This window comes from Arachis hypogaea, chromosome 8 (genome assembly GCF_003086295.3).
Source record: "Arachis hypogaea cultivar Tifrunner chromosome 8, arahy.Tifrunner.gnm2.J5K5, whole genome shotgun sequence".
Lineage (NCBI taxonomy): Eukaryota > Viridiplantae > Streptophyta > Magnoliopsida > Fabales > Fabaceae > Arachis > Arachis hypogaea.
This window is the reverse complement of record NC_092043.1, coordinates 34,286,184-34,300,752: the sequence shown is the minus strand read 5'-3', so window position 1 is coordinate 34,300,752 and position 14,569 is coordinate 34,286,184. Positions and strand designations below refer to the sequence as shown.

The 14,569-nt window shown below is 28.5% G+C and overlaps 2 protein-coding genes across 3 annotated transcripts; both read right to left on the bottom strand.

Moving 5' to 3' along the window:
- Positions 1 to 2,553: 2,553 nt before the first annotated feature.
- LOC112707148 (probable aminotransferase TAT2) lies at positions 2,554 to 13,468 on the bottom strand. 2 transcript variants are annotated; one of them, XM_025758757.2, is made up of 10 exons: positions 12,959 to 13,468; positions 12,066 to 12,408; positions 11,765 to 11,983; positions 11,564 to 11,623; positions 11,319 to 11,474; positions 10,648 to 10,741; positions 10,429 to 10,554; positions 3,537 to 3,781; positions 2,895 to 2,988; positions 2,554 to 2,801 (listed from the first exon to the last, which is right to left on the bottom strand). In XM_025758757.2, exons 1-10 carry the CDS (start codon positions 13,204 to 13,206, stop codon positions 2,668 to 2,670), a joined length of 1,719 nt encoding a protein of 572 aa, XP_025614542.2. In that variant the 5' UTR covers positions 13,207 to 13,468; the 3' UTR covers positions 2,554 to 2,667. The 2 variants fall into 2 exon arrangements, with proteins under 2 accessions (XP_025614542.2, XP_025614543.2); XM_025758758.3 differs by lacking the exon at positions 11,319 to 11,474.
- On the bottom strand, positions 4,366 to 5,388 carry LOC112705288 (probable aminotransferase TAT2). The gene is made up of 2 exons (XM_072201166.1): positions 5,052 to 5,388; positions 4,366 to 4,616 (listed from the first exon to the last, which is right to left on the bottom strand). Exons 1-2 carry the CDS (start codon positions 5,297 to 5,299, stop codon positions 4,388 to 4,390), a joined length of 477 nt encoding a protein of 158 aa, XP_072057267.1. The 5' UTR covers positions 5,300 to 5,388; the 3' UTR covers positions 4,366 to 4,387.
- Positions 13,469 to 14,569: the final 1,101 nt, after the last annotated feature.

Here is a 14,569-nt window from a genome sequence, read left to right as displayed (position 1 = left end):
GTCTGCCACGGTAGCAGTTAACGTCACACGTCAGAGACGTTAGCTAAGTCATCAAGAGAGTTAACGGAACGACAAACCTGATTAAGTCGGGTATCTTTGAAGGACTCTTTTGATTAAGTTTATCTTTCAAGGACTAAAATAGAGATCGAAGTATCTTTCAGGGACGAATTTGGCTATTAACACTTTGTCTAATTGCACATCTCATATAATTTCAGTTCTAGCTAATAAAGTTAAAAAATTTTGATGTTGTATGCGTAATCAATTAAACCTTTTTTTCACCCTTTCCGCACCATAATCATCTCAACGTCAATTCTTTATTTATATATTTTCAAACTTAATTCTTAAATGTCAATCCTTATAAGTTATAACATATTTTTCTTAACATATTCGTAAATTGTTGCAATAAATACTATTGTATTTTTTTATAATTTTTTATTATCTTTTTTTTTCACTTTTTCCATGCATCCCAGTATAAATAGTCTTGAAATTTGAAATGTAAAATATACAAAGATTTTAAAACTTATACTATTTTATTTTACAAAAAATATATCTCATCAACTATAAACCATGTAAAGAAAAATTTTTAAACCCAAGTAGTTTGTGCATATACAAATTTAAATTAGTAAAATATTGACTACATAAATATCAAGAATATAAACACGTATGAAAAATTGACAATTAATTTATTACACTATACATAACAGTTAGTTTGGTTGTTAATTTTTTTTATAAAAAAAATCTATTTTTATTTAATTAAATAATAGAAGATATATACATATACAAAATATAATATAATAAAATAAATTCATTAAAATTACTTAAAAGTATACTAAAAGATAAGAATATATAAATATAATATTAAAATTTTTTATCTAAACATTTTTTAATAACAAATAAATTATTCAAAAAATAATGAATAAAATGTTAAAATAAAAAAAAGCCAACTTTTTTACTGTTATTTGTTTAAGTTTATTTTATTTTTAATTCATTGGTACTCTATTATTTGATTATTGATTAAATAAAGTATTCCATAATAAATTATATTTTTTTGTTAAAGAAGAGACGGTCATATGGCATTTGAAAAAATAACATGAAAATAACTTTTTAAAATAAAAATATTTAAAATTAATATTTTTAGATATAAAAATAAATTATATTAATATTAAAAAATAAATATAATGTACAAATAAAAAATAAATAAAACACATAAATAAAAGTAAAGATAAATTTAACTTTGAAAATAGGAGTACAAAAGAAGATATTATATTGAATAAAAATACAAATAAATATTTATATTAAAATTTTTATGCCTCATGTTTATTATTGTTGAATTTACTCTTTTTTTGAATATTCCTTTTTGTTATCATCTTGGACTTTGAATTAAATAAGAACCAACAAAAAATACAGCAGAAAAAAAAATACATTAGCAGACAAATTATTATATCCCTATAAAATTGAAAAATACACCATCGAAAATATTTCAGATAAACACCAAAAATAAAATTTAGAGTTTGAAATTAAAAAAAAAGTTAAATATAACAAAAAATTTACAATTTAAATTTCACATTATTTAATATTACAATTTAATTTACAAAAATAAAATAGTAAAAAATTTCAAGCAATTAAACAGTTTTAAAGAGTTTAGACAATAGAAAATACGAAAATAGAAGAGTTAACAAAAATAGGCAACTAATAGAAGATGAATTGACAATATGAAAAGATCGACAAAAAATAAAAAATAAAAACACTCGTTTTAGAACTTAAATTTGATATTATATTAAAAAATTTAATTTAATTTAATAAATATAGCAAAAATTTTTAACTAAACTAAAAAAGAAAGTCTTTTACCTTACAGAAAAATCTAAAAAAATCGATAGAAGAGAGCTACTGCCTGGAATGGAAAGAGAGTTGGAGGCAAAGGATCGAAGACCATAAATCAGGGATCCACGATAAATCAGGGATCCTCAACACAAAATATAGATTAAAAATATTTTCATTGTTTTTAGCTAAAAAAAAATATTGAAAACGAAAAAATATCATTTTTAATTTTATACTTCTTTTTAAAAATATTTTGACTGAAAATAATATTAAATTATTCAACCAAATATGTTTTTATATTTTATTTTCATTTTTATTAAAAATAAAAATAAAAATGGCCAAACCAATTTGCTTCTAGTATATTTACTTAACTAATTATTAGAACTTATAACTAATAATTAATAAATTATAGTAATTTTTAATTTGGATCAAAATTTTATATAAAAATAAAAAATAAAATAAAAATTCACATAGATTTAAGTTAATAATTAAAAATTATTAAATTATTTGATATATTTAAATAGATCATTATCTAATAATGGTTAACTATACATCAAAGTTAGTCACAAAAAATTATGGGAGCCACTCAAATAAAGATGCCTAAAATATCTTTTTTTAAAAATGTTTTTCAGTAATTAAAATTTAACATATATAATCGATTAAGTTATGTTAATTTTTTTAAAATTAGACTAGACAAATTTATTAAATCAAAAAAATAATAAATCAAATATTGAATTGATCTAAATTAATATTTTTTTATAAAAAATAACTACAATACTTTTATTATAGAGAATAATTAAAATACTCTTATTATTGTTAATAATTCACGTTGAAATCCAAAGCATCAAATCACGCACTAATTTGCTGAGACATCTTGGCATGCCTAAGGCAGAATGCTTTTAACCTGTTAAGGCCTTCTTCAATTGCAGAACGCTCCAAACCGAAACTAACCCGAAGCCAGTTCTTCAGTCCAACAATAACACCTATAATTATTATTTTTCAACACACAGATTCTCAGAGATACTTCATTATTTTCTTCCTCTCGTATTTTTTTTCTGGTCTAAACAATCACTTACCAGGAAGAATAAGTAGTGATTCCTCTTTGGCCAGCTTGACACAGAAGTCCACATCATCAGCAATGCCCTCAATTTGTGACAAGTTTATCTGCACCTGCTCCATATAGTAATCCCTTCTTCACGTTAAATTCTTATGAAAACGTTGTTTTAGTAACTCTTAAATCACTCATTTTTTAAATTGGTCTTTTAAATATTTTTTAATTAAATTTATTTTTTAAATATTTTAAATTAGTTATATTTGTCCTTTTGTTATTTGTGTCCACAGTATTAAAATTTACTAATGTGATAAGTTAACTGATACCACAATATATGCATAATAATTTTAATTAGCGACTAATATAAAAAGTTTATAAAATTAGATCAAATCAATCCATTAATTCCAATACCTCAAAGTTTCTTTTAATTAGGATTTAATTTGACCTAATATCATAAACCTATCATATTAACAGTCAATTAGAATTCTTAAATATTTATCGTCATATCAAATTTTGACTCCGTCAACAAAAAAAATGAGGAAAGAACTAAAGTAATTAAATTAAAATTGTTAAAAGACAAATTTAATTAAAAAAAACAAACCAATTTAAAAATGAAGTGATCTTTCATGAACGAATTTGACCATTTACTCTATATTTTATTATGTACCATCACAGCCATGGCTCCATCTGGTTTATGAGGACATATCAAGGAAGGGATCTCCTTAAATCTTTCATAGAGTGCGTTTGCAGCCTCCCTCGTTATATCAAGATTTTTTGAATAAAATTCATCGTTTGTTCTCTCAAGTATTTCAGGAATTGCTGCCTGTGAGCATACATTACCAGTGATCACTTCTTTTGATGTAAAAAAGACCGCTAAAGAAAAATAAATAAAATCTAGTTTCCATTTGTTACCTGCATGAAAGTTGGAGGGTCATTAGTAATCTCCATATAGCTCTCGATATTTGCCGCAATCTGATAAAAAGAAGAAAAAAAGTCATTTAATATTAAATGCTATAATAATCCCAGATATAAACGAGATTAAGAGTTTTTAGAGTGGCGATTACAAGAAGAAAGCGATAAAAATTAAGATGAAAAGCATACAATGAAACTAACCCCGGTTTTTTGGAAAATTCCATGGGGATCACAAGTGGCTATCCAACCAAATCTCCAACCAGGAAGAATCCATCTTTTAGATATAGAGCCGAGTGTAATCACGGGAACTATTGACGAAAATACTCCCATAGGCACAAATGGATTGCTCCCAAAAGCTATGTGGGCATAAACTTCATCAGATATTACAAAGATCCCCAGTTTCCTTGCAGTCTCTGCAACCTACAATAATCACATGTTGGTTCTATAACAAAGGCCATATATCTAGAAGCTAAATGAATAGTCCATATATCATATGTACCCTCTTTAAATGTTGGTAGGTGAAGACATTCCCACAAGGATTGCTAGGACTAACGAGAACCATGGCCATAGTTTTGTCATCTGCTAGAGCTTCAAGGGAATCAATGTCTACCTCCCAAGAACTGTTAGGCAAGAGATCAAAGTGGCGGACTTCAAGGCCGCACAAAGCAGCACGAGTTTCATATTGAGGATAGCCTGGTCTTGGAAGGAGAATGTTAGCCCCTGGAGTTGCAAATACTGGATTATATCTATGGCTTGTGTGGCACCATCTGTAACATATATATCTTCTGCTGATAGCTTGTTTGGAAGATCTCTAGACAGATATTCTCCAATAGCCCTGTTTCCAAAGTTCCCATCTCGTACATCAGATTAGATTTAGACCACATATTATTCCATCTTATCTACACCAACTGCATGTGAGTTTCCTCTATCTAATACCAAATATGCAAATACCAAACATTAATGAGTTTCATACGAAGACAACTGCACCTGAATTTTTATCACTCTCAATTACAATTTAACATTATAATGATAGAGTCACGCACTAAAAGTTCACAAACCATCCAGTTCCTACAATTTTGGAACATGTGCATCATTTAGAAGGTGAGCATTATACACTAAATTAAACGAATCATCGTCATCATCATAATGTACAATTTTTTAAATAGTAGCAATTCACGTGAAGATATTTTCTTCGTATGAAAATGAAGATTAATAATAATAATTGCCACCAAGTCAACATGTGACAATTAATGATCAAGAAATTAGAAACCTTCTAGCTTGAGGTAGGCCAAAGGTGGGAGGGTAACAGTTGAAGTTGCCAGAGTGAACGGCGGTAGAGACAGCATGAGCAGCCACAGGATCTACACTAAACAAAGGGTTATCCGTAGGGTCAACACGACAAAGATGAACCACCTCTTTCTCCTTGCTGATGCTCTGCATGAGCACGTTGAACGCGCCACTCACTGAAACCGCCAAACTCTTCAGCCCTTGGTTCCCTTGGAACTTCCACTTCTCCATTACTCTGATAATATCTTACGTTATCCCTCTCAGCTTTTTCAGATACATACAGCCACTAGGGAGAGGTAATGTGCTACCTTGTGACTTGTGAGTGTCGCTACTCTCCTCCGAACACATGGTGGGGTATGTACTAATTTCTCTTCCGATCTCTGCTAATTTTTTATAGATGCGTGACATCACGTTGTTTACGCATATGTAATGCAATGCAATATTGAATTATTGAGTGTTCCTCTGTTTATATTATACTATTATTATTATGATACTATCAAATTTATACTTCCTTAAGAGACAAGATTAATAAAAAACTTAGATTGATCAAGTTTAGATTGATCTGAGTGGTCAATTCATTGGTATGTTTAAACAAATGTGAAAAGTTTAAATTCTGTGTTATGCATGCATCAATATCTCATGGAAGCCAAGGTGTGCTTTCAATACTTCATACATTCAGCAAAGTGGTCCCGGAAAGAGGGCACTCTGATTTGGGGCTACCTGCCCCGCACTGTGGCACTGTGTTTGGAAAAAGAGGGCCGGAGCCCAATCATTCCTTCTATGTCTTTGTATCTCATTCTCAACTCGGCCCGATTAGTAGCCTAGCAAGCTAGCAACTCATAACAATAACCCAAAACATGCCTTCTTCTAGCACTAAGAAATTCAGGATCAAGATAAAAGAATATATCTCCCAATAAATCTTATAAAAAAATAATACATTAGCAAAATATTAGTGTTATTGATGATGATAATAATAAAAGAGGAGAAGAAGAAGAAGAAGAGGAGAAAGAGGAGAAGCAAAAGAAGAATTTATGTGAGGAGAAGCAAAAGAAGAATTTATGTGTGCAAAGAAGGAGGAGGAGGTATGTAAGAGGAAGAAGACGAAGAAGTGCGGAAGAAGAAAAGAAAAAAAATGTGTGTAATAACAGCTTTTTTAATGAAAATGGTTTTTGTTAATGTTAGATCTAATTGGATAAAAAAAATATTTGAATGTGTAATAATTCTGATAAACAAAATAAACTCACCACTAAAACTAAAAATAAAAAATAAAAAAAATGTATCACTATTCAACACTTTAAGAAAGTAATAATTAATTCATCTATGATAATTGTTTCACATTTAATTTGCAATTGTCTTTTTTATTTGGATCATTTCAGCAATTTACCAAAAAGTTATCATCCCTGTGTTGTATTTTAATAAAATTATATATAACACAGCATGTAGTAGGATTTTGTCTTTGCCGCTGAGAGAATAGGCATTTGCTTTAAAATTGAAAACCTTACTTTTAAAACACCAAGATACCTTTCAATAACATCTCTTAATAAGAAGTGTCGATAATAAAACAATTCAAATTTATTCTATGTTGTCCTTTTAAGTGAAAGTCTCGAAAATAATATCTTTGTTTATGAAATGGAGCAAGAAAGCCTGGCATATTGGAACAAAATTCAGAATCAACAAGATAAAATTCATTTGTATAAAAAATTAAATACTAGTTAAAGAATATATAAGAATTAACTAAAAATAGGAAAAGAACTTACAGTAATAAAAAATGTAAAAAAAAACATATACATCCATGAGATTTTAAAAAATTGTTTTTAGGATTCAATGCATCTAAAAATACTCTAGAGTTATTCTGGATTCGGATTTCAGACTCGACGTCCTAATGACGGATGAGTCCCAGACTCGACTCATCGGGAACCAATGCGATAACCCAGCACATTTCGAAAAATCCTATTACATCTTTTCGACATTTACTATTGCAGATATGCATCGTATTTTTTCAATTCAAGGAACACTAGAGTTTTATAGAGAGAACCACGATTCTCTCAAAATATGCACGATAAACCCATCTCTCAGAGTGTCATTGCAAGTTCACTCTCATCTTATTCTCATCCAGTGTCCCGGATAAGTGGTCTGTGTTTCTAATTTATATATTGTTCTTAGAACTTTTTTAAATTAGGTACTTACAGTATGACATAAATGTTAAAAGCGTTTTGCGACAACTCTATGATGCAAATTGTGGAACACAATTATAAAAAATATTTCAACTTCCTCTTCTAAACTCACCTTTTTCCCATCACATAAATCTGTAAATTCTCTCAAGGTTTTGCAAAAATATAAGAACACTTCTTTCTCCATATAAAAATTTTCATAACATCTAGCTGGATGGACAGCTAAAAATTCAACCGCATTCATTCTTTCTGTTAAAACAGAAGTTCTACAATTTTGTCAATTTTTTTCATTTTGTAGTCAACCATCATTCTAAACATAATAATATCTCCTATTTCTTGTTCAAATTCATTTGCATCTTTCTCAATCTCAATACTTGAGTTATGATCTAATCGGTACAAAGGCATAGTTTCCTACTCATACATAATTTATTTGAATTTACTCCAATAATCATTGAATAAAAGCGTGCAAACAATTTTTTTTGAATGAATAAAAGAGTCAAACATAAATAGAAAAATTATAGAATAGCTAGCACTAAACAAAAATAAAGTACTAAATCAAAGAAAATATCAAATCTAAAAAATAGAATAATATTAACTAATTTAACTTAATTATCTAAAGCACTACTCAAGATCATGAAGCCACTCTATCCTTCTAACAGCAGGTATTGTCATAAAAATACATCTTCATTCTATAGTAACAAATTTGGGCAGAGCTCTATTGTATATAATTTTTGAAACATCTTTCATAGAATTTAACACTTCTATGCATGCTGCTATAGAATATGCATTATACTTAGCCTTTGACTTTGATATTTTTGTTCGTGCACTTACTTATTCTATTTTTCTCATGCTAACATCTAATTTAGAGTTAAATCTCAATTTAACCTCTGAAATTTGGTCTGATTATTAGAATGATTTTTACAGTTTTTATTGGCTCCAATTAGAATTTCTAAATTTATAATTGTGGCTCCAACTTGTCCCTACTATCATTTTCGTCACCGAAATGCTGATCTAGTACAATTGCATGACATGGTAGACACTACTTAATCTACGGCACATTGATTTTGCGCGCAAACCTTTTAAAAACCACGTAGTATAAATTGTTGCAATAAATACTATTGTATTTTTTTATAATTTTTTATTATCTCTTTTTTCACTTTTTCCATCCATCCCAGTATAGATAGTCTTCAAATTTGAAATGTAAAATATATAAAGATTTTAAAACTTATACTATTTTATTTTATAAAAAATATATCTCATCAACTATGAACCATGTAAAGAAAAATTTTTAAACCCAAGTAGTTTGTGCATATACAAATTTAAATTAGTAAAATATTGACTACATAAATATCAAGAATATAAACACGTATGAAAACTTGACAATTGATTTATTACACTATACATAACAGTTAGTTTGGTTGTTAATTTTTTTTTATAAAAAATCTATTTTTATTTAATTAAATAATAGAATATATATACATATATAAAATATAATATAATAAAATAAATTCATTAAAATTACTTAAAAGTATACTAAAAGATAAGAATATATAAATATAATATTAAAATTTTTTATCTAAACATTTTTCAATAACAAATAAATTATTAAAAAAATAATGAATAAAATGTTAAAATAAAAAAAACAAAAAGCCAATTTTTTTACTGGTATTTTTTTAAGCTTTTTTATTTTTAATTCATTGGTACTCTATTATTTGGTTATTGATTAAATAAATTATTCCATAATAAATTATTTTTTTGTTTTGTTAAAGAAGAGACCGTCATATGGCATTTGAAAAAATAACATAAAAAGAACCTTTCAAAATAAAAAATATTTAAAATTAATATTTTTAGATACAAAAATAAATTATATTAATATTAAAAAATAAATATAATGTACAAATACAAAATAAATAAAACATACAAATAAAAGTAAAGATAAATTTAACTTTGAAAATAGGAGTACAAAAAAAGATATTATATTGAATAAAAATACAAATGAATATTTATATTAAAATTTTTATGCCTCATGTTTATTATTGTTGAATTTACTCTTTTTTTTTTATATTCCTTTTTGTTATCATCTTGGAATTTGAATTAAATAAGAACCAACAAAAAATACAGCAGAAGAAAAAATAAAAAATACATTAGCAGACAAATTATTATATCCCTATAAAATTGAAAAATAAACCATCGAAAATAATTTAGATAAACACCAAAAATAAAATTTAGAGTTTGAAATTAAAAAAAAAAGCTAAATATAACAAAAAAAATTACAATTTAAATTTCACATTATTTAATATTACAATTTAATTTACAAAAATAAAATAGTAAAAGTTTTCAAGCAGTTAAACAGTTTTAAAGAGTTTAGGCAATAGAAAATACGAGAATAGAAAAAAGCTAACAAAAATAGACAACTAATAGAAGACGAATTGACAATGTGAAGAGACAAAGAAAATGAAAATACTCATTTTAAAACTTAAATTTGATATCATATTAAAAAATTTAATTTAATAAATATAGCAAAATTTTTAACTAAACTTAAAAAAAAGTCTTTTACCTTTGAATGTACAGAAAAATCTGAAAAAATCAATGGAAGTGAATAGAAGAGATCAAGAGGGCTACTGCCTACAAAGGAATGGAAAGAGAGTTGGAGGCAAAGGATCGAAGACCATAAATCAGGGATCCACAATAAATCAGGGATCCTCAACACAAAATACAGATTTGAAATATTTTCATTGTTTTTAGCTAAAAAAACTGAAAACGAATAAGACAGACCTGAATAAGGCTAATTAGTAAGTTTGAACATGATCTATTAACATAATAAGACTTTTATGAGAATTTGAATCTGTGTCTATTTTATAACAGGACAAGAGGCCAGACTACAGACGGCCTAGCCTTTTTCCACCCGTGCATGCACCACACCTCAATTTCTGACAATAAAATTGCTGCACAGAGCACCATTAGAACATCTGTACGATGTAGGCATAAAGTGATAACATAAAAAGTGTAAAGTTTATTAATGAAATGAAAACATAATACAGAAGAACCATAGCAGCTGAAGCAACCAAATCCAGCTTCTTCATTATTGTTAACAATAATAACAATATAGGATTAAACACCGTTGCAACAAAGCAATGGCGGGGAATAGATATCCATAATTCACGTTGAAATCCAAATCAAATCACGCACTAATTTGCTGAGACATCTTGGCATGTCTAAGGCAGAATGCTTTTAACCTGCTAAGGCCTTCTTCAATTGCAGAACGCTCCAAACCGAAACTAACCCGAAGCCAGTTCTTCAGTCCAACAATAACACCTATAATTATTATTTTTCAACACACAGATTCTCAGAGATACTTCATTATTTTCTTCCTCTCGTATTTTTTTTCTGGTCTAAACAATCACTTACCAGGAAGAATAAGTAGTGATTCCTCTTTGGCCAGCTTGACACAGAAGTCCACATCATCAGCAATGCCCTCAATTTGTGACAAGTTTATCTGCACCTGCTCCATATAGTAATCCCTTCTTCACGTTAAATTCTTATAAAAACGTTGTTTTAGTAACTCTTAACATATTTTATAAGTAGTTGGTCGAATTAATGCATGAAAAATCACTGATTTTTTAAATTAGTCTTTTAAATAATTTTTAATTAAATTTGTCTTTTAAATATTTTAAATTAGTCATATTTGTTTTTTAGTCATTTCTGTTAATAATATAAAAATTTGCTGATGTGACATGTTAATTAATACCACAATGTATACCTAGTAGTTTTAATTAGCGGTTAATATGAAAAGTTTATGAAATCAGGTCAAATCAACACCAAATTGAAAAATTTCAATACCTCAAAGTCTCCTTTTAATTAGGTTTTAATTTGACCTAATATCATAAAGTTATTGTATTAACCGCCAATTAGATTATTAAGTATTCATGATATATTGTCAAATTTTGACTCTGTCAATAAAAAAAGTGACCAAAAAACTAAGATAATTAATTTAAAATTTTTAAAAGAGGAATCAATTTAAAAAAGAAGTGATCTTTCTTGAATAAATTTGACCATTCATTGTATATTTTATTATGTACCATCACAGCCATGGCTCCATCGGGTTTATGAGGACATATCAAGGAAGGGATCTCCTTAAATCTTTCATAGAGTGCGTTTGCAGCCTCCCTCGTTATATCAAGATTTTTTGAATAAAATTCATCGTTTGTTCTCTCAAGTATTTCAGGAATTGCTGCCTGTGAGCATACATTACTAGTCATCACTTCTTTTGATATAAAAAAGACCGCTAAAGAAAAATAAATAAAAGCTAGTTTCCATTTGTTACCTGCATGAAAGTTGGAGGGTCACTAGTAATCTCCATATTTCTCTCGATATTCGCCGCAATCTGATAAAAAGAAGGAAAAAAAAGTAATTTAATATTAAATGCTATAATAATCCCAGATAAACGAGATTAAGAGTTTTTAGAGTGGTGATTATAAGAAGAAAGAGATAAAGATTAAGATGAAAAGCATAAAATGAAATTAACCCCCGTTTTTTGGAAAATTCCATGGGGATCACAAGTGGCTATCCAACCAAATCTCCAACCAGGAAGAATCCATCTTTTAGATATAGAGCCGAGTGTAATCACGGGAACTATTGACGAAAATACTCCCATAGGCACAAATGGATTGCTCCCAAAAGCTATGTGGGCATAAACTTCATCAGATATTACAAAGATCCCCAGTTTCCTTGCAGTCTCTGCAACCTACAATAATCACATGTTGTTGGTTCTATAGCAAACGCCATATATCTAGAAGCTAAATGAATAGTCCATATATCATATGTACCCTCTTTAAATGTTGGTAGGTGAAGACATTCCCACAAGGATTGCTAGGACTAATGAGAACCATGGCCATAGTTTTGTCATCTGCTAGAGCTTCAAGGGAATCAATGTCTACCTCCCAAGAACTGTTAGGCAAGAGATCAAAGTGGCGGACTTCAAGGCCGCACAAAGCAGCACGAGTTTCATATTGAGGGAAGCCTGGTCTTGGAAGGAGAATGTTAGCCCCTGGAGTTGCAAACACTGATGGTAAGATTATTTCTATGGCTTGTGTGGCACCAACTGTAACATATACATCTTCTGCTGACAGCTTGTTTGGAAGATCTCTAGACAGATATTCTGCAATAGCCCTGTTTCCAAAGTTCCCATCTCGTACATCATATTAGATTTAGACCATATATTATTCCATCTTATCTACACCTACTGCAAGTGAGTTTCCTCTATTACCAAATATGCAAATACCAAATATTAATGAGCATATTCTCACAAATAGAAACTCACATACATTTATTTACATATAAAGTTGATAATCGATAATCGTTAGACGATAATTTAGTGAAATCTATCAAATCATTTAATGATACTCAACTATCAACTTTATATGAAAAGAACTACCCGTGAATTTTTACCATTCTCAATTTCAGTTTAACATTATAATGATAGAGTCAGGCACCAAAATGGAACCCATTGATGACTAAAAATTGACAAGCCATCAGTTCCTACAATTTTGGAACATGTGCATCATCTAGAAGGTGAGCACTATACACTTTATCATAATGTACAATTTTTTAAATAGTCGCAATTCACGTGAAGATATTTTGATCGTATGAAAATGAAGATTAATAATAATAATTGCCACTAAGTCAACATGTGACAATTAATGATCAAGAAATTAGAAACCTTCTAGCTTGAGGTAGGCCAAAGGTGGGAGGGTAACCGTTGAAGTTGCCAGAGTGAGCAGCGGTAGAGACAGCATGAGCAGCCACAGGATCTGCACTAAACAAAGGGTTATCCGTAGGATCAACACGACAAAGATGAACCACCTCTTTCTCCTTACTGATGCTCTGCATGAGCACGTTGAACACGCCTCTCACTGAAACCGCGGAACTCTTCAGCCCTTGGTTCCCTTGGAACTTCCACTTCTCCATTACTCTGATAATATCTTACTTTATCCCTCTCAGCTTTTTCAGATACATACAGCCACTAGGCAGAGTTAGTGTGCTACCTTGTGACTTGTGAGTGAGTGTGTGACTCGCTACTCTCCTCCATTCACATGGTGGGGTATGTACTAATTTCTCTTCCGATCTCTCTGCTAATTTGTTAGGTAACATTTAAAAAAGATACAGAGAGATTCAGAGACTGAAATTGAGAGAGAGAAAATGAGAGATAGAAATTAAAATAAATTTTAATATTGTTTTTGGTATAAAATAAGAGAAAGAGACTAAAATAAAAATAAAAATTTAATTTAATTTTTACAAAAAATAAATTTAAAATTAATTAACGAAAATAAGTGTGGTTATATATAAAATATTATTAAAATTTTAATGTGTGTTTTTAAAAATTTTAATTTTTAGATTTTTATTTTTTAAAAATAGTAAAATATTAAAATTTTAAAAATAAAAATTTAAATTTTAATATCAATTTTTAGATTAATACTTGATATTAAATTTTAATCTCAAATTTATAATTTTTAGATAAATATAAAAAAATTATGCTATTTAAATTATTAATGTCGTCTCAATAGACAATATAGGTCGTGGTCTAGTGGAAGGTGTGCTTTCAATACTTCGTACATTCAGCAAAGTGGTCCCGGAAAGAGGGGACTCTGATTTGGGGCTACCTGCCCCGCACTGTGGCACTGTGTTTGAAAAAAGAGGGCCGGAGCCCAATCATTCCTTCTGTGTCTTTGTATCTCATTCTCAACTCGGCCCGATTAGTAGCCTAGCAAGCTAGCAACTCATAACAATAACCCAAAACATGCCTTCTTCTAGCACTAAAAAACTCAGGATCAAGATAAAAAGAATATATTTCCCAACAGATCTTATCAAAGAAAGAAGGGAAATCAGATAAAGCCAATGAATGAAAGAGAAAAAACTTAATTTTTCTAATATATTAATTTTTTAATAAAAAGGTTAAAAGTTTAACAGTTGATTTTTTTTATCAAATTATTTGTTTGTAATAACTTTTAAAAAGTATCACAGGATTACAAAAGTTGTATATTTTATTAAATGAAAAAATTTAAGAAGTCAACTACAATGTAAATTAATTTTTTATTTTTAGTTTTAAAATATAAAAAATCAAGATAATAAAAGGTTATTTTTTTAAAAACAAGCTTATTTTTTAATTAATTAATTCTAGTTGACTATACTCTTAATTAATTTTTTAACAGAATCCTTTATTTATGTTTAAAGATCCCAATAATATGATCAAAACTTTGGGTTGCTTGTGCTTACAACTTATTCGGCCAACAGTTTATATTAATTAGTACTGTAGTAAAAGCACCCAGAAGAA